Source organism: Fundulus heteroclitus, chromosome 8 (assembly GCF_011125445.2).
Source record: "Fundulus heteroclitus isolate FHET01 chromosome 8, MU-UCD_Fhet_4.1, whole genome shotgun sequence".
NCBI lineage: Eukaryota > Metazoa > Chordata > Actinopteri > Cyprinodontiformes > Fundulidae > Fundulus > Fundulus heteroclitus.
Window position 1 is genome coordinate 20,202,981 of NC_046368.1, and position 20,711 is coordinate 20,223,691.

A 20,711-nucleotide genomic window follows, 5' to 3' on the forward strand; every position below is an offset into this window, starting at 1 on the left:
GAGGTAAGGAGTCCATTCCTGGGTATTATGTACCTTGCAAAAATAAAATATATTGTTGTGTACATTGTTAAATATATGTGGGTAAATATTGCGCATTGTAGGATAAAAACTGTAAATATTGCACATTATCATCACAGTAGTAAGGTTTTTTTTTTTTCCCCAACAGTTGTTTATTATAGCATGTGGGAGTTCAGGGTGGTCATCCCCTTTAGGAAAGAAGCATTTTTGAGTCTGTTTGTACTGGTCCTAATGCACCTGTAACCCCTCCCTGAGGGCAAAAGGTCAAACAGTTCAAAGCCAGGGTGGGAGCTCTCTGCACTGATAGTTATGGTTCTGCTGAGGCAGCGTGAGGTGGAAATGTCCATTAGGGAGGGGAGAGGGAAGCCAATTCATCTTTTGGGCTGACTTTACAACTCTTTGGCGCCTCTCCCTGCTGCTGTACCATACAGGCTCTCGATGGATGAACGGTAGAAGGTCAGCAGCAGGCTGGAGTCTAGTTTGTGCTTCCTGATGACTCTGAGGAAGTGTAGGCGCTGCTGAGCCTTCTCTTGGTGACTGCTGCAATGTTCTCAGACCAGGAGATGTCGGCGGAGATGAGGACGCCAAGAAACTTGAGCGTGCTCACTATCAATGAAAAGAGGGGTGGGGGTCCTGGGCCAGTATTGTGCTTCCTGAAGTTGACTTCAGGACATTCTCTCTGTAGGCTGTCTCACCACCCGTTGAGATGACTCCAACCGCTGTGGAGATTAACCCCCCCTGTGATGCCCCCCCTCTGGTCATTCATGTTTTATCCCCAGGGGGATACATTCCGCCCCCCCCCCCCCCCCCCCCGGTCTGAATAAGTAATATTTTGGATTACAAACACAAACCGCTAAAGTTTGTGATGTCTTTTATGCTCTGCCACACCTTCGTTGTGTTGTTACTAATGTGTGGTAGAAGGTGCTCCAGTCAGATGAAACCAAAACCTTTGTGGGGAAAGGAATACTTCACTTCATCCTGAACACACCATCTCTACAAACTTAGCAGCACGATGTTTTGGGAGATCTTTTCTTTAGGAGGTGGTAAAAGTTGAAGGGAAGAGGGGTGGTGCTAAATACAGGGAAATCCTGGAAGAAAACTTGTTACAAGATTCCAGGGATTTTAGACTGGGATGGAGGTTCTCCTTCCACCGGAAAAAAAAGTCATCATACGTACTATTAGAGGGGCAATGAGATGGTTTAGATCAGGGGTTCTCAAAGTGGGGGTCGCAAGACACCTCTGGGGGGTTGGGGGCCACGAGATGTTCAATGCTGATGTGCAAAAAAGATTTTGAATTTCCTTGTTTGTGAAACAATATCAAGGTATAACTTTTGCCACAGTCCTTGTTGTAATGCAGCGGGATGTCTGCACTTTTTGTGAGAAGTCTTACTGGAAGTTTTGTAATTTTACTACTATATTGTCATAATTTCTGAAAAAGATAGAGAAAGAAACCCCAATCCCAGTCGCCAGTCTCTGGCACTGTTATTTTGGGGGTTGCAGGCTGAAAAGTTTGGGAACCCCTGGTTTATGTTCTAGCAAATCCATGCAATAGAACGGTCCAGTCAAAGTCCAGACCCAAATCCGGTTGAGAATCTGTGACATTTGCTGTTCATGGAGGCTTTCCGTCCAATTTGACTGAACAAAATCTCTCTCGATGTACAAATTTGGTAGAGAAACCCAATATTACGCAAATACCTTTGTTGTTTTTTTATACGATAAACTGTGTAAAAGTTCCTGGGCTACTTTTGCAAGGCAGTCTAATAGCCACTGAGCATTTTAAAATAAATAAAGACAAGTACTTCATTATATGTTTACTTAACACAAGATGTCTTCTACACATTTAATTTTTTATTTTACACAATACACAAATGCAACCTATGCTTCTTTGAAACATGCCTGTCACCTGGTGGTGGGTTGCAGTTTAAAATCCATCACTGTCAATAGTTGACATAATGGCCAGCAGGTGGCACTCTTTTCATGTGTTAAAATTCCAACAGCAGAACACACCAGCAAACAGTAAAAGGGTCTTTGGCATTTTACAGTAGACTGGATTATATAAAACTAGCAGGCAAAAAATAAATGTTAGGTAATTGGCTAAACATGCTTGATATACACAGAATGTGAAGATATAGAAACTTATGCTGCTTTGAGCACCTTATGTTTTTTTTTTAATCACCAAATTCACTGTAATAATGTTTGCAAGGAAACACAAAAAGACCAAACATTGCATCAGATTAAAGCGCCGGTGATATCGCTGCTTGCGCAGCACCAAAATCATTAATTTACAAAAGAGTCATGGAGTCATACTTCAGGGGTTTTCTTTGTTTTCTTCTAAGTAAACTCAGAAAACAGAACAGTTGTTTGGCAAGTTGAACATTAGAAGCGGCAGAGCCTCTCTTCACTTCAATACTAAAATGTGATTACAGACTTTCAAAAAAAACTACCAGTCGAGATTGTCCTCTGATTATCACACATCATTACAAAGAGGCTTATAATAAAATGTTTTTTTTGTTTTTACTTTTTTTTGGTATAATAAAATGATTCATCCAATGCATTCAATCTTTGAAGAATCCAAATGAGAACAAATATAAAGCCTAAGCAACTAATTGCAATCAGTTAATAAAATGTTTTTATTGCAGATAAACAGCATTAACGTGTGGCATTCAAATCTGTAGGTGACTATTATTGTTTATTGTTCAAAAATGACTTTAAAATTATTATCAGTGTTATTTTTAGATTAAGTGTATATCTGGAGAGTTAAATCACATTTTAATTCACCTAAAAAAAATCAAACACAGCCTGTTTTTTTTTTTTTTGTGTTCACATTGATATTGGATAATTATTGTGCCTTGCATGTATAGTATGCTGGTGAAGATTCTCAGTCATCCAGGTCATGGTCATTCCAAAAAAAGTAAAAACAAAACAACTGGACTTGTTTTCCGTAGTGAAGACATTTCGCTTCCTCTCCAGGAAGCTTTCTCAATTCAAAAAGTCTGGAGTAATGTGAAGTAACAAGCTTTATACTATTACCAAACAAAGGCCTTGTAATGGCTTAGATAACATGCAAATTTTCTGTTTCGGTGGAATTTGCATGTTATCTAAGCCATTACAAGGCCTTTGTTTGGTAATGGTATAAAGCTCCACATTACTCCAGACTTTTTGAATTGAGAAAGCTTCCTGGAGAGGAAGCGAAACGTCTTCACTACGGAAAACAAGTCCAGTTGCTTTGTTTTTACCTTTTTTTGGAACTTACATGTATAGGTACACACTTCTAAGTTTTCCTTCCCAGAAATTGTGTGACAGGATTAAACACTCACACATAGTATCTTGCTGAACCTAACAACTCATCTGAGCAGAACAACGTTCTTCACTGATCTGTCAGTCGACGTTCTCAGGGGTCATCCTAGAACCATCTGCAGTCATTTAACTCAGTGTTGATTGGTTGAGGATTTATAACGTTGCCATTGAGGCTCTTCTTGATCATCTACAGCAGGGGTCACCAACCTTTTTGAAACTGAGAGCTGTCTCATTAGTGTTGTGACATACGAAGGGCTACAGGTGCTGACCTTTGAACTAGAAGAGTTCAATAGAAATAAATAATTTTTCATGCGTTGCTATAGATATTGTCATTTTTAAATCTATATAAATGCAAGTGGGATTAAACAAGAAGATTAACGGAAATACATTTTTCAGGGGGCACCATGTTGGTGACCCCTGATCTACAGCAACATGTTTTGTTTACAAAATGAAGTCATATATGGTATATTGGAACAAGATTTCTCCTTACTACTTGTAAAATAATGCCATGGTTATATATTTACACGCCTGTTCGTACAGTTAATTTAAAATAAGAGCTTTCATAACAGTCTCATTGCTATGCAAGTAAAAAGTTGTTTTCTTTTTATTTTTTGCTCTTGCTCTTGCTTTTTTTTTTTTTTTTTCTATCCAAGATCCTGTTGACTGGGTTGGTTTGAACTTCTCTGCCAAAAGGTGACCAGAAAGGGAGGACACGTAAGAAACTGGTCCCCCCGTTCCTGTTCTTGGGTAAGAACTTGCACGCAGAATGACGTCTCTGTGCTCGGCGGGGTGAAGTGTGTCGTCACTTCGTGAATAAGTCCGCAGCTCTCTGCGAGGGTGGTCGGACTGTTGGTGGTGTGCAGCGTCGTGGCAGTGGGACCAGTGGTTTTCACTTCCAGCTGCTCACCTCCCGCTGCTGAAGCGTCCACAGGCAACACAACGTATGCACTCGTGAAGCTGTTTCCTGTGAGGCACTTCAGCTCTGAGGACCAGCAGTATTCCCCGGGGTCTCCTGTTTAAGAAGGTCAAAGTCAATGCAGATGCAAAGGGTGTAAATATTAACGTCTGATGCACCACAGCTAACACACTACATTTATATATTGTGATTTTTTTAACAACAATCCTGCAAAAAAGAGGCAAACAACAACAACTTGGCCAGTTAGTTTATTTAAGATGAAGCAAAAGCCTCAGGAGGGGGGAAAGCAGAAAAAAAACAGATGCAGATAATGAAGTCCAGATCACTTACTGCTGAATTAATCAGAACAACAGCCAACAACATTGGCTTGCAGAAATTTTAAGTTTTCATAAATCTTATGGTTTATACGCATAATTATAAGTGCATAGGAAGTGATTTTGATTTCGTGCAGGTTGGAAGGTTAGCTTTATGTGTCAGGCAGTGATGTATTAAAATAGTGTTAGTATCATTTCTTTCCAGTTAAAAAATAAAAGAAAATCTTGGGACTTAGTTTTGTGCCAAGCTCTGCTGAAGTGACTTTGTGGCTTCTTACCTTCTCTGGAGTCTGTCATCCGTATGTTGTGATTGTCCCCGAGTTGCAGTTTTCTAGCATATGTCATTGTGCTGCACTCTATCAAACAATCCGTTGGTAGTTTCATGGAGCTGGGCTGGGGCATCAACAGCGTCTCTTTCTCTGAGCACTTAAATGCCTCGAAGACCTGCAGAAGGTGGCACAGCAAGCCAAAAGACATCCACACGCTGAAATATCCTCTCATTCTGTCCACAAATAAGCCTAAAAGAAGTACTCAGCTGTGGGCTTAGGTCCTAATGGGCTGTAATACTTAGAAACTGTGAACAAATAGCTTCAACACAAGCAAAAACAGCAGCAGCCACTCAGAGTGAAGTGGATCACTGTTCCCCTCAGAAGAACCCAGTCTTTTGAAACGCACAGCCAGCATTTCTTCAGCTCAGATTTCCCTCCCTCTTGGCTGGATTTCATAAATTTCTGCTTGTCATGCAGGCATAAAAGATTGCCTGTAGTAAAAATTTCAGTACATAAATCCTTATTTTTAGAAAGAGGACACTATTGCCATACACAATAAATCTCAAGGAATAAAAAGTGAGAGCAGTTTTTAAAGCACTTCAGTCATCTTTATTAGAATTTCTGAAAACAAAAAAAATTACAGAATACAAATGATTACAAGGGAAAAGCAGTGTGTTAAACATCCGATCTGAATGTGTTTTTAAACTAAAATTGCACACTATGTAAAAAGACTTTAAAAGTTAAACTGTGAGGTAACTGTGTGAATTTATTACAAAATACAAAAACAAAGAAGAAAAAGAAGACAAATTCAAAATCGAGAACCTTCACTGCTCAAGAAATTACTGAAAATACACAGAAGAGAACTCCAAAGCTATCTAAAAATGTTGTTTATCTGTAGAAAATTAAAACAAGTGCTTTGGTTATTGGTAGATCTGAAACAGAGGAGGAACGGACTTTCCAGTTGCGGCATGCTCTGAAGTTGTAGTGATAAAAAAACTGCATTAAAGCAAATCCTAACTCAGGCAATAATGGTTAAAGCATCTTATCAGTCCTGAATTTAAGTTTGTTGGATTAGCAGGGAGGTGTTTAGACCTGGAAACGCTGCGTTGCCAGGTTGCCTGGATGAGGTCACCAAGTACTGTCAAAGATAAATGTATTTTATTGTTGTTGTTTATATGGTCAGATTTGATAAAGCTGCAGCTGAACTAGAAATACAAACATCATGTTCAGGATTCATTCTGATAGTGCTTTTATTCAATCTCTGATCCTAATGGATTTGGTCGTAAAGGAATGAAAATGTCTATTTTTTTATTGCATTTTTACCACATTACTGTGTGCTGTTGACATGAGACAAGTTATCTTATTTCCAAAATTTTCCCATTAAGACCAAAGCTCGTTCCTTTCATGAAGTTTCTTATAGATGATTAAATTTGGGAGCTTTTGGATGGTCTTGAAGACTTTAAAACAAAATGAATATGAAGCATTAGGAGATTTACACACTTATTTTTCTGACCTTGCTGAAAATAAACTAAAATATTTCCCATTTCCCAAGAGAACATGGTGGCCTGACAAGTCAGTGAAGAAAAAAAAACTGGCCTGTCTAGTATTTGGCATGGCTCGCTCTCACATTTTTAAAAGGAACACTGAGTACTTTTAGCAGCTACATATAAATGATCTGTACTCAAGAGCATTAACCACATAGATGTCCTCTGAACCTAAGTTCTTTTCCAGCTATTTATGTTCAGTAATCTAAGATTTTTTTTAAAAATGCAGATCTCTTGTATACTGATTTCTATTTTAAGCAACACATTTGCATAGTGTGCAGAAGGAGAGATCAATTTTCACGACTTGCAGGCTCAACAAATCTGTTTGTGGTACGAGGGAGCAGCAGGAATTCAAAACTTGAGATGTTGCTTTGGTTCCCACGATCAGAGCTGAGTACACGGAATAACAATTGGTGATAGAGAAACAGAGAGCACTACAGGCCTGGGTACAAAGATATTTTGGATATGCCAGGTGGCTCGGATCTTATGCCAGAGACTGTGGGACGGACCCCAGCCTAGTCTGAGCCGGGCTGCTGGGCGTTCCCTGGTCCACAGCCGCAGCTGCGGGTCAGTTCCACTGAAGAGAGGACGATGGTGCTGGTTTCATCCATGTAGGCCAGGTTCTGTGTTTCCTGTGTGGCGGGCTGGCAACATGGCAAATTGTCCTGAATGCACAAAGGGATCAAAAGTCAATCAGTGCACTTATAGTTCATTATAATTAATACAGAGGAATGAAATAAATTGATTTCATTTTACAACATGGGAGCAGCAAACTATATACACAAAAAAGGAAAATAAAGACAATTAGGTTGGATCTTTTGAAGATTTCGTCAGGAAGTATATTTAAATCATTGAAACCGAACAGAAAATCAGCAGCTCCCATATCATTTTATAATCTTGTGTTTCCTTCAGGGTCACAAACTGTAAGGCACGTCTTGAACTGGGGTGACTGCAACACATTTTTTTTTTATTTTTTTGTTGTTGTTTTTTTTAAACCTGAGAATATGTCTCTGGCTGAAATATTTGAAGGATTCATACCTGTGAGCTGGCATCCTGCACCCTGGAGGAGGATTCGGGACATTGCACGGTGCCATCTGCAGGGTTGCACAGAGCGCACTGAACCACGGTCAGGCTCAAAGGATAAATCACCCAGCTGTCCCAGCCCAGATCTGGAAGATACAAAATGTGATTTTTACCATCAAATGACAGAAAAAAAAGACACTTCTGGGTGCAATATATTTTATAGTCATTGTTCAATACCTTTCATGGAGATCTCAGAGGCTGCAGCACAACACTTTAGGTCTGTTCTGTTTCCACCGTCATGTAACACAGAGTAATCAGCGGTGGCTGGAGAAAGAGGGACTTTGTCAGCTTTGGGTACAAGCCATCGTCATAAAGGATTATATCTGAACACTTTGACTCATGGTTTCCACTTACTTGCAGTCTTCTTAACAATTTGTGGAATGATGTTGAATGTTCTCAGCCATTGCTCACGGACACCGTCTATCACACCAGCAGGCAGCTGTGGCTCGGTCTGCATGTTGAGAGCCCTCAGGAGATTCTTCCTGATAGACTGCAGTGACTGATCCTGGCACCTGAATGTTACAGTCATAATCACATTAGGTTTGATTGATATTAGTGCATCCGGTGATCTTGTAACCCAAATGCTTCATCGTGTGAGGTAAATGTATAAATGTGAAACAACAAAATAGCCCTGCACAGACGGTTCACAGAGGAGTGAAGAGTTTAATGATAGAAAGCTGAAGAGAATATGAAGCTTTGAGAGAAAGTCTTTGCACAGATGTAACAAAATGACCCAGAATCACATAAATAATCAATTATTTGATCATCCATTATGATAAAGGTTTGCTAAATGTTTCCTACACACACACATTTCAGAATCAGAATCAGAAATACTTTAATAATCCCAGGGGGAAATTATTTAATCATTACAGAAAGACTACACACATGCTCTAAGAAGTGCTATCGCAAACACTTTTTGGATGCATATATTAGCTGAAACTCACCTTTGATGGGAAAACGGGGAATTAGCAGAGGCTGCAGGCTCCTCGTTGGATGGATGCAAGACGAAAGCAACCACCACAGAAGAACTGAGAAGCATCACCGAGCCAATAAATGCAAAAGACATGGCGGATAACCAGTGAGGTCAGGATGGGTCCCAAAAGAACAAAGATGGCACTTCTTCACGTATGTCTTCTTGAAAGGAGGACACAACGCTGTGGAGATGAGGATGCTACACAAGGTACTGTTGGTCGGGGCCGGGGAACCTGAGTTTTTATCTTCTATCACCCCAGCGTGGCCTTGAGATACTTAACATTGTTGTCCTGTCCCCTGCTCTGGGTCCAGCACAGGAAGACTAATAGACAGACTCAAGACAAACAATCTGGAATGAAAGGTGGGAAGGAGACAAAATTAGCAAAGCCACACATGCTGCAATTTTCACTCATAAATACTCAGAAATAAAACAAATTGTCACAGGACAAATCCCAGAATGTCCCACTTTAGTGGCTCGGTACAATATCACCTCCAGAATTCACATTTAATGGCTATTTTCCTTCAAAAAAGTTATTCTGCCAAAAACAGAGTATAATTAAGATGCACACAAAAGTATTCACACCCTTGAGCCATTTATTATGTTACCACTAGAAGCTGATATGTATATGTATGCTACTGTGTAACATACAATCACAAAGTAGCCATATCTGTAAAGTGAAAGGAACATACTACATGTTTTTCACTTTAAAAATTTCAATCTTAAATATTGGGATGATTTTGTATTCACCACTTTGTACAAACACATTTTGGTGTATGTCTCTACCAACTTTGCACTTCTAGAGGCCAAAAAATTGCTCTGTCATCTTTGCAAATGAACTCAAGCTAAGTCTGAATGGATGTAGAGCTTCTGTGAACAGGAAACATTCAGTCTTACTACAGATTATAAACTAGATGGAGGTCTGGACTTTGACTGGGCCATTTATACTTTGTATACTTTAAATCATTCCAAGGATGTTATCTTAAACTCTTTTTCCTCCACTCTATTTTTGTCTCCTTTTCTCCCTTGTTTTCTCTTTTCTTACAATAAAAAACAGTAGTTTGGGATTTTTATTGTAAATAAAACCAAAAGGCAGAACATAGCTCCTCGACATTTGGTTTAATTTATTAGTTGAGCTTCAGTATCTACAGAGTCTAGGTGTGAGTGGTTGTAAAGTTTGAGTTTGCTTTATTAAAGAACAATTAAAGAACAGCTAAACTTCCTGCTGAGTCTCTGTGTGATCCAGCAGGACTTGAGATGTTAGTTCCTTTCAACATCTAAGCTTTTCCCTCAGTCTCACTGACATGCTTTTACACACAAAAAAAACAACATAATTTAACAAAAGAAATGTAACAAAAATAATAAAATATAATAAAAAAGCAAATGAAAAAGCAGTGACTATCCAGTGAGCACAGCTTCTTTGTTCAGTTTTAATTGGGTAATTTTCCAGTTTGGGATCCACCATGGTTTGTTGATGATGGTTTATGGCCACACCACTCAGAACGAGTTCAAGCCTGTGTTTTTCTCAGAGTTTAAACAGGGTCAAACTTGAGCAATACTTAAAACAGATTAGCCAGATTAGCTCCCTGAGTGAGGTTGTCTGAAGGTGCACCTTTTTATGCACTTACCTTTAATGTGTCAGTATGGAAATGCAGATTTATGTGTTTTAGCATAGACCAGTAGTATGAAGCAATCTGACAGTTTGCCAGACCACCAAACTAAGGGCCAGGATGAGGCCATTTATTTTTGCACATGGTTTATTATCAGCTTTTATGCATCTGTTATTTATTGGCTTGACATAACAGCGAGTAACCTCCCCCGAGAAACCCAGTAAACCTTGTAGTATTCCTCTGCAGTAGTTCATCAAGGACACAATGGAAATGTAACAAACAAGATGTAAAATGCTGCAGGTGATGTTGCTATCAGGACACCAGGAGCTTGGGAAAAATGAATGCTTCACAGAATTAAGACTTGCACTACACAGTAGCTTTTTGTCCTTTGGTGCCCTCGAATAAGATCCTCTTGCCAAAAACTGAGCACAAGCAAAAACTTTCTCATGAGGCCCCAAAATGGGACATCTTATCAGGTGCACTGGATATCAAACTATATTTCACCCGGAGAGCCAGAGGAATGTCTGCTACATGCAGAAACAAGCATTGGCATGCTTTCCCTCCCTAATCTACAGGTGAAATGATGATAGGAATTTTAATTTAAGAGCATGCTCAATATGGTTTGCTACATATGAGATATTGAGCTACAGAAGTAAAAACAACAAGAAAAAAAAAACCCGACATCATTTCATATTTATGTAGCACAGTACCTCCCAGAAGTATGTATAACCTGTATATGTACAGATTTTGCAAGGTTACAACAATAAAGGTTTGTTTAGCTTTTATTGGAAGGGCCAGCATAAAGTATGCAAAAGTAAATGTGAGATGGAAAAGAAGTCCGTCCCTCCATCCATTGTCAATGCCCACCTGTCCATGCAAGGTCGCCCATCTCCCGCTGGGCAAGAGGCCAGATAGACCGAGGACAGGTTGCCAGTCAGTCATAGAATAAACAACCATGCATGCACACACTCACACCGAGGGATCATGTCTATGTTTTTAATGTCTATGGGTGAGAGCATAGACATTTCGTATAGGTAGACGTCCCATGGACTGGCACTGCCTACTGGAGCCAAAATTTCAGCGTGGAAGCCATTTTGGATGTGTCTCTGACGTGTCTCCAGTGCATTTATTTGTACTGAGGGAGCTGTTTGCCCAAATAAAATAAAATAAATCATACCTCCCTGAACTTTGACCCGATTTCATAAATGTATGCTCTTTAACAGACAGACTTGTGGCATATCAATGTATAAACACATGGCTTCATAGTGAAAGACTTTGTTTTATGCTTTTTGACAAAGACAGACGTGTTATGGCATATTATCAAAGATGTAAATAAATACGTGCTTTTCTACTGAAATACTTTGTTTTATGCTGTTAAAAAGAGACATGTGGTATCACATTTTAAATAAATGTATAAAATAATACATTTTATATTTTGATAAAGAAACAAATTGGATTGTTCCTTTAAATTTATTTGACCCTCTCTCACAGTACAACCCTGAGCCTTCTCTAAACACCAAAGATAATTTCTTTATATAATGCGTTCTATAGATGCAGACTTTTAAACTGTTTTTTTTAAAAGCCTGGAAAAGTGTTCTTTAAAATTTCCAAGTCATTCCAGCATCTTACAGTACCCTGCTTACAAATATAGGGCTGGAGCTTAAGATCCATAAAAAATAACTGTTTTGCACAGCTTCTTGCATGAAGTACCCACACATGCACAAGGAGAACATACAAACAGCATACAATATGTAATGCAATATTATCCGTCCGTCCGTCCGTCCGTCTTCTTCCGCTTATCCGGGGTCGGGTCACGGGGATAGCAGCTTCAGTAGGGAGGCCCAGACGTCCCTCTCCCCGGCCACTTGGGCCAGCTCCTCCAGAGGAATCCCAAGGCTGGGAGACATAGTCCCTCCAGCGTGTCCTGGGTCTTCCCCTGTGACTCCTCCAGGTGGGACGTGCCCGGAACACCTCACCAGGGAGGCGTCCAGGAGGCATCCTGACCAGATGCCCGAGCCACCTCAACTGGCTCCTCTCGACGTGGAGGAGCAGCGGCTCTACTCTGAGTCCTCCCCGGATGACTGAGCTCCTCACCCTATCTCTAAGGGAGAGCCCAGACACACTACGGAGAAAACTCATTTCAGCCGCTTGTATCCGGGATCTCGTTCTTTCGGTCACGACCCAAAGCTCGTGACCATAGATGAGGGTAGGAACGTAGATTGACCGGTAAATCGAGAGCTTTGCCTTTTGGCTCAGCTCTCTCTTCACCACAACGGATCTGTACAGCGCCCGCTTCACAGCAGACGCTGCACCAATCCGCCTGTCGATCTCCCGCTCCATCTTCCCCTCATTCGTGAACAAGACCCCAAGATACTTGAACTCCTCCACTAGGGGCAGCACATCCTCCCCAACCCGGAGAAGGCACTCTACCCTTTACCGGTTCAAGACCATGGTCTCGGATTTGGAGGCACTGATTTTCATCCTGGCCGCTTCGCACTCGGCTGCGAACCGCTCCAGTGAGAGCTGTAGATCACGCCCTGATGAAGCCAATAGGACCATGTCATCCGCGAATAGCAGAGACGCAATCCTAAGGCCACCAAAACGGATCCCCTCAACACCTTGGCTGCGCCTAGAAATTCTGTCCATAAAAGTTATGAACAGAATCGGTGACAAAGGGCAACCTTGGCGGAGTCCAACTCTCACTGGAAATGAGTCCGACTTACTGCCGGCAATGCGGACCAGACTCTGACAGCCCTTATTAAAGGGTCCGGTACTCCATACTCCCGGAGTACCCCCCACAGGATCCCTCGGGTGACACGGTCGAATGCCTTCTCCAGATCCACAAAGCACATGTAGACTGGTTGAGCAAACTCCCATGCCCCCTGCAGGATCCTGCTGAGGGTATAGAGCTGGTCCAGTGTTCCACAGCCAGGACGAAAACCACACTGCTCTTCCTGAATCCGAGATCCCTGAATAGACCTTACCAGGGAGGCTTAAGAGTGTGATTCCTCTGTAGTTGGAACACACCCTCCGTTCCCCCTTTTTAAATAGGGGGACCATCACCCCAGTCTGCCAATCCAGGGGAACTGCCCCCGATGTCCACGCAATGTTGCAGAGCCGCGTTAACCAACACAGCCCCACAACATCCAGAGCCTTAAGGTACTCAGGGCGAATCTCATCCACCCCCGAGGCCTTGCCACCGAAGAGCCTTTTAACAACCTCGGCAACCTCAGCACCAGAGATGGGAGAACCCGACCCAGAGTCCTCAGGCTCTGCTTCCGTAATGGAAGATGTGTTGGTGGGATTGAGGAGGTCTTCGAAGTATTCCACCCACCGAAACATGACGTCCCGAGTCGAGGTCAGCAGCACACCACCCCCACTGTAAACAGTGTTGGTACTGCACTGCTTCCCCCTCCTGAGACGCCGGATAGTGGACCAGAATTGCTTCGAAGCCGTACGGAAGTCTTTTTCCATGGCCTCTCCGAACTCTTCCCACGCCCGAGTTTTTGCCTCGGCGACCAGCCGAGCCGTCTGCCGCTTCGACTGCCGGTAGACATCAGCTGCTTCCGGAGTCCCACAGGCCAAAAAAGCCCGGTAGGACTCCTTCTTCAGCTTGACGGCTTCCCTCACCGCTGGTGTCCACCAGCAGGTTCGAGGGTTGCCGCCGCGACATGCACCGACAACCTTGCAGCCACAGCTCCGACTAGCCGCCTCGACAAAAGAGGCGCGGAACATGGTCCATTCAGACTCAATGTCCCCCGCCTCCCTCGGGACGCCATCGGAGCCTACTCACCACCAGGTAGTGGTTGGTGGAGAGCTCCGCACCTCTCTTCACCCGAGTGTCCAAGACGTGCGGCCGCAGATCAGATGAAACGACAACAAAGTCGATCATTGAACTGCGACCTAGGGTGTCCTGGTGCCAAGAGCACATATGGACACCCTTATGCTTCAACATGGTGTTTGTGATGGACAATCCATGACGAGCACAGAAGTCCAACAACAAAACACCACTCGAGTTCAGATCAAGTGGGCCATTCCTCCAGACCACGCCCCTCCAGGTCCCACTGTCATTGCCCATGTGAGCGTTGAAGTCCCCCAGCAAAACGAGGGAGTCCCCAGGAGGGGCACTCTCCAGTACCCTTTCCAAGGACTCCAAAAAGGGTGAGTAATCTGAAGTACTGTTTGGCGCATAAGCGCAAACAACAGTCAGAACCCGTCACCCCACACGAATGCGGAGGGAGGCCACCCTCTCGTTTACCGGGGAAAACCCCAACGTGCAGGCACCGAGATGAGGGGCAACAAGTATGCCCACCCCAGCTCGGAGCCTTTCACCAGGGGCAACTCTAGAGTGGAAGAATGTCCACCCCCTCTCAAGGAGACTGGTTCCAGAGCCAGAGCGGTGCGTCGAGGTGAGTCCGACTATCTCTTGTCGGAACCTCTCAACCTCGCGCACAAGCTCAGGCTCCTTCCCCACCAGAGAGGTGACATTCCACGTCCCAAGAGCCAGCTTCTGCAGCCGAGGATCGGAACGCCAAGGTCCCCGCCCTCTACTGCTACCCGTTGCACAATGCACCCGACCCCTTTGGCCCCTCTGACGGGTGGTGAGCCCCTTGGAAGGGGGACCCATGTCGCCTCTTCGTGCTAAGCCCGGCCGGGCTCCATGGGCAAAAGCCCGGCTACCAGACGCTCGCCAACGTGCCCCACCTCCAGGCCTGGCTCCAGAGTGGGGCCCCGGTGACCCGCGTCCGGGCGAGGGAACACGTCCGATAATTGTACTCATCATAAGGGGCTTTTTGGGCTGCGCTTTGTCTGGTCCCTTACCTAGGACCTGTCTGCCTTGGGTGACCCTACTAGGGGCTTAAAGCCCCTGACAGCATAGCTCCATTATCTGCAGGTTTGCAATATTATAATTTATTAAATGTGACTGCATATGGCTTCTCTATGAACGCCTTAGAGGTTTGTAAGACAACATTAGTGAACAAACAAAAGACATGATTGCAGGGGACACAGCATAGTTTTAGACAAAGGTGCTGGTGGGGTTGATGACTTTTCTGTGTGCAGAAAATGTTTAACTAATCTGCAAAGAAGAATGAGTGAACTGCCAGATTGAGACAGATCTCCAAATGCTTGCAGACCCAACAAGAGGAAAATGTGGTTCCACAAAGTTTTGACTCGGTGGGGCCAGATTCAAATGCATGTCACACGTTTCTGATTTGTTTTCTTACAAGAAATTATAACATTCTACTTCACTTCAACAATATATGGACAATCTTGTGTTAGTCTATCATATAAGATAAAAAAGACGTCTTATGTCTTGTTTGGAGGTTGTTGATGAGGACCTCAATGCAAACAGGGAGACGTCTGTCAAATGAACCATTACCCACACGTGGATTGTTTTGGTGCTAGGATAAAAATACTTGGTGGTGTTGTGCATAAAAATGCTTGACAAGTCTCAACAACACTGCTGTGATCTCTATCACTGGCCTCATTATGGCCCATTATCTGCAGGTTTGAGCTTCTCTTGTTGCTCTCATGAGTATCTGACATGACAAACACATATTTTCACAATAGATCAATATGTTAATTAACACAAACAATTCTAAGAACTCCTATATTTTATGAAAAAAGATGACCAATTAGAATCTATTAAAATATATACATAAAACTGTATAATTCTGGTTCCCCACTTAGCTATGGGGTATTTCATGGTTCCATATTATGTCTTATCTTATCCTTTAAGATGTATTTTGGTAGTGAACTGGTCTACAGATCTATTTGCCTATTCAGGTTGACGGAGATGCATCTGCCAGGCTTAGCTAGATTGTTTAGAATAGCTGTACAAATATAGATGCATATAAACATCAACAAATTAACCCAGTTGTCAGGATGAGCTTTTTTTCAGTAAGACCCACATTCCGTTGCATGACTTTAACAGAGTAAATCATGCCTTTATAACGTCCTGTTCAGATTAATGTAGGCCTGTGTAACCTGGTCTTGAACTGTAGACACTTTGGTGCCTGCAAGATGTTCAGAATTCAACAGCCAGCCTTCTGACAACCAAGAATAAGGGTAATTATTTAACCTGTAATGGCCTATCGCTGCTAGTTTTGAATTAAATTGTACTTTCTTGGGATTTTACGTGATAAAACATTCAAAATTATGCACGATTGTAAAGTAAAATGAACATCATATCCTTTTCTTTTTTCTTAATAAAAAAATGAAATTAAATGTGGTGTGAATGACTCTTCAAACCCTGTGAGCCTAGATTTGAGGGGCCTAAATTTGAGAGGGTTCAATGCAAACACTCTACACTTTTATTTATTAAAATTACTTTTAAAACGACATATCCCTTTTTTTCCACTTAACAGTTTTACTCTACTTGGTGTCATTTTTCACCTAAAAACCTAATAAAATAAACATAGTTTAGTTGTTTTGTTGCTATAAAATGTGGAGAAAAAAAATCACGGTGCACAAATAGTTTTGCAAGGAACTACATATTCCATACATACCTTTGGTCAGTGGAGACAGTTTTTAGATTTGCTACACTGATAAAGTTTAAATTTACTCAAGTATCGTGGACATGATTAGCATTTGCTTTTTTCTTTTGACCACATAAGGAAAACAAGCCACCCACAGGACATTAGCCTCTTCCGACGGCCCACACACAAACAGACACGTGCATGCTGCCCGTCTCTGTGGGATAGTGCACCTATGTGTCTTTTGCAATTTTCCATGAATAAAAGGAGTCCTTGAGGGCCAGACGCCTCCCACCCAATCGTTGTAGCTGGGAGTCAAAGCATGGCCAGCTGCTTTTGTCTGGGATCCCAGTCAGCCTTTCTAAGTAATTTGCAGAATAGAGACACAACGGAGGACGTTTTCAAAATGTACCTTAACGAATCCACGATGACAGGAGCATTTACCACTTCAGCTGTAGGATGGTTCGTCTCCACCAATGCATTGCAGTGATGTGGGAAAAGTAGCAGAAGACAGCCCAGTGCAAAGAGAAGTCCATCTATGGGAGTTAATATATATGGTTGTTTATAAAAACGTTACATTTGCAAATGTAAATTTTAATCATTTAAGACTGGAAGACATAGAGGCTGTATTGAAGCACTTCAGTTGCTCTTTTTTCTTTTAGTAAAGTATCAATTGGCAAAAATGTTGTTCTTATTTACATAACAGATCAAGGGATCAATGGCCAGATCTTTGCACTGAGTCACAATGATAACTCCGAGCCTTAGGTGAGACTGCATAAGATCCTTTTGAAAGGCTTGCTGCCCTTTAACAGAGCCCTCACCTGTTTATTCAGCGTAGATGTGAGCTGTAGTAAAGTTAAATCCTAATCCATCTGCATCTTGTTTTGAGTGAGTTATTACAGTAGCCTGGCTGTGATATTCCCCAGCGATTTATCCGACACATGGCTGTATACCAGAGAAGAGCTACAATGTTACTGCCACTGAACCTGCAGAGGAAGCCAACAATGAGATAACATATTTTTATAAAAAAATGTTTCTTCCTGCATCTGTTCAGCGGGGGTGTTTTTAACAAAAAGATCATTTTAACAAATGGAGGCAGTGAGGGGAGGTAATGAATGACGAGTGACTCCTACAAGCGAGCACCTTTTTAGTCATTCTGTCAGATTTAAACATAAAATTGAAAAATAATAGGACTATTAAATTCTCAATTTTTTGGAATATGCTGCAATTTAGTGAATGCATTGAAAAATACATTTATCTTTGTCCTTACATTGCTCTTACATTACACACATCCTTACAGCTTGTGCACATTGGTTAGAAATTTCATTCAGCAGCTGTTTTATGAGTTTGAAGGAAAAAAGTAGAGAAATGTGCTACTTAGTATGTAGATATTTTGTTACTGAACCATTCCCAGGTTGCACAATACAAGGTCACAATTATCTCATACTCACTCACATTGTTTGTGACAGGGAAAGCAGTAAAGGGTCATAGGATGCGGCATAGGAAAACCCAGAATACAGCAGAACAAACGTGACAGAGGTATTTTATTTTTAATCAACTTGAAATAAATCCTCTTTTTACTGCAACACTTCCATGTCTTTTTTGTCATTTTCAGTGAGAATCACTGTTCCAGGTAACTTAATTTAGCTTTCCCAAAACCTTTACAGCTAAAATCTATGCTTAGGCCTGTTAATGTGTTTTTAACTGCTGTAATCTGAACCCAAATTTCATGTGTTCTGGAAAGCCGCCACAGGTAAATCATTTTCTATCCAGAAAGATATTTACTACTTTCTGTAATGTTTAGTACTCCAGCTCAAAGTGTTCCTTGGGATTTAGAAAGAAAACACTTAATTACCATTGACGAGATTATTTTCAAGCCCGAGAGCTTAGATTTCTCAAACAACTAGATGGAAATGAACGTCCTTATAGCTAAGTTTCTGTGAAACCCGGCCATTTCATCATGTTTCTGATTTTTCTGCTTTTGGTTTTGCAGCGATTAGGGCTGCTCTATTGATCCAGCGTTGGTATCAACAGTATGTTTCTCGGTTGAAAATCAGACGCAGGTGCACGTGGAACATCTTCCAGTCAATTGAATACGCAGGGGAGCATGGTCAGATAAAGGTAAGGTCCAAATGTTGCACAGACAATAGTCTATTGGTCTCAAATGTCTGATATTTTATTATATTTAGTATATTTATTTTATGTATACAGTACCACGAAAAAGTAATTTGCCATCAAACTTTTTTCCCACTTTGTCACTGTGCAACCTTGAATTTAATTGTTGATAAACCAACTCAAAGATGGGTATAATTGTGTTCTGTTGCCAATCTGAAAAGTGTGGCTTGCACTTGTAATTCGCTGAATTTACTTTAATACCTCTGAAAAAAATGCAGTGCACCCTGCCTTTATCTATACCTGCTTATCGGTGCAGGATTGTGTGTGTGTGTGTGTGTGTGTGTGTGTGTGTGTGTGTGTGTGTGTGTGTGTGTGTGTGTGTGTGTGTGTGTGTGTGTGTGTGTGTGTACGCCCTGAACAGGCCACCAGCCCATCACAGGGTGACACAGAGACACACAGGAACAGCCATGCATGCACACCCTCACACCTAAGGGCAATTTACAGTGAACAGTTACCCTGACATTCATATTTTTGGACCAGAGAGAACTCACGCATGCACAGGGAGAACATGCAAAGTCTATGCTGAAAGTCCCCACGCAGGGGTTTGAACCCAGACCTGGGGGAGGAGCAGTGAAACCAACTATATCACTTTGCAGCCCTGTTCGGGGTCTACAGCGAGGGGAGATTGCAAGAATTTCAGGAGGCGTGGGAACGAGATCAAACTGCTGGAGGTTAACACAGGGACTACGGATTAGTAGCTGGAGATCTGGAGCTGGAGATCACTCGAAGGTTTTCAACTGGACACGGCTTAAGATTTTCCAGGAGATGAGGGAGTGCTGCGGAGCGGGATCCGGAGCAGATACAACCTGGAGCATAGGAAACACAGGTTAGTCGAGGGAACGAAGGATGTCTTAAAGACGGAGGCTGACTGAGTCATTGCCCCGTCCGTCCGTCCGTTGTCTTCCGCTTATCCGGGGTCGGGTCACGGGGGTAGCAGCTTCAGTAGGGAGGCCCAGACGTCCCTCTCCCCAGCCACTTGGGCCAGCTCCTCAGGAGGAACCCCAAGGCATTCCCAGGCCAGCCGGGAGACATAGTCCCTCCAGCGTGTCCTGGGTCTTCCCCTGGGCCTCCTCCCGGTGGGACGTGCCCGGAACACCTCTCCAGGGAGGCGTCCAGGAGGCATCCTGACCAGATGCCCGAGCCACCTCAACTGGCTCCTCTCGACGTGGAGGAGCAGTGGCTCTACTCTGAGTCCTCCCCGGATGACTGAGCTCCTCACCCTATCTCTAAGGGAGAGCCCAGACACACTACGGAGAAAACTCATTTCAGCCGCTTGTATCCGGGATCTCGTTCTTTCGGTCACGACCCAAAGCTCGTGACCATAGATGAGGGTAGGAACGTAGATCGACCGGTAAATCGAGAGCTTCGCCTTTTGGCTCAGCTCTCTCTTCACCACAACGGATCAGTACAGCGCCCGCTTCACAGCAGACGCTGCACCAATCCGCCTGTCGATCTCCCGCTCCATCTTCCCCTCATTCGTGAACAAGACCCCAAGATACTTGAACTCCTCCACTAGGGGCAGGACATCCTCCCCAACCCGGAGAAGGCACTCTACCCTTTTCCGGTTCAAGACCATGGTCTCGGATTTGGAGGCACTGTTTTTCATCCCGGCCGCTTCGCACTCGGCTGCGAACCGCTCCAGTGAGAGCTGTAGATCACGCCCTGATGAAGCCAATAGGACCACGTCATCCGCGAATAGCAGAGACGCAATCCTAAGGCCACCAAAGCGGATCCCCTCAACACCTTGGCTGCGCCTAGAAATTCTGTCCATAAAAGTTATGAACAGAATCGGTGACAAAGGGCAGCCTTGGCGGAGTCCAACTCTCACCGGAAACGAGTCCGACTTACTGCCGGCAATGCGGACCAGACTCTGACACCGGTCGTACAGAGACCTGACAGCCCTTATTAAAGGGTCCAGTACTCCATACTCCCGGAGTACCCCCCACAGGATCCCCCGGGGGACACGGTCGAATGCCTTCTCCAGATCCACAAAGCACATGTAGACTGGTTGGGCAAACTCCCATGCCCCCTCAAGAATC

General features: G+C 43.1%; 1 protein-coding gene across 1 annotated transcript; it reads right to left on the bottom strand.

Annotated features, from left to right (window-relative positions):
• Positions 1–5,804: 5,804 nt before the first annotated feature.
• Positions 5,805–8,626, bottom strand: LOC118563948 (growth/differentiation factor 6-like). The gene is made up of 5 exons (XM_036140321.1): positions 8,386–8,626; positions 7,796–7,953; positions 7,619–7,705; positions 7,397–7,527; positions 5,805–7,023 (listed from the first exon to the last, which is right to left on the bottom strand). The coding sequence occupies exons 1-5, from the start codon at positions 8,505–8,507 to the stop codon at positions 6,874–6,876; spliced, it is 648 nt and encodes a 215-aa protein (XP_035996214.1). The 5' UTR covers positions 8,508–8,626; the 3' UTR covers positions 5,805–6,873.
• Between the last annotated feature and the right edge of the window lie 12,085 nt (positions 8,627–20,711).

What these genes read in the sequence shown, in the direction of transcription:
- LOC118563948 (XM_036140321.1), bottom strand. Translation starts at nt 8,507, where the DNA reads ATGTCTTTTGCATTTATTGGCTCGGTGATGCTTCTCAGTTCTTCTGTG. An exon ending in TCCCCGTTTTCCCATCAAAG is followed by an intron (nt 7,954 to 8,385) that starts GTGAGTTTCAGC and finishes TGTAACATTCAG; the next exon opens with GTGCCAGGATCAGTCACTGC. An exon ending in CTCTGAGATCTCCATGAAAG is followed by an intron (nt 7,528 to 7,618) that starts GTATTGAACAAT and finishes TGTATCTTCCAG; the next exon opens with ATCTGGGCTGGGACAGCTGG.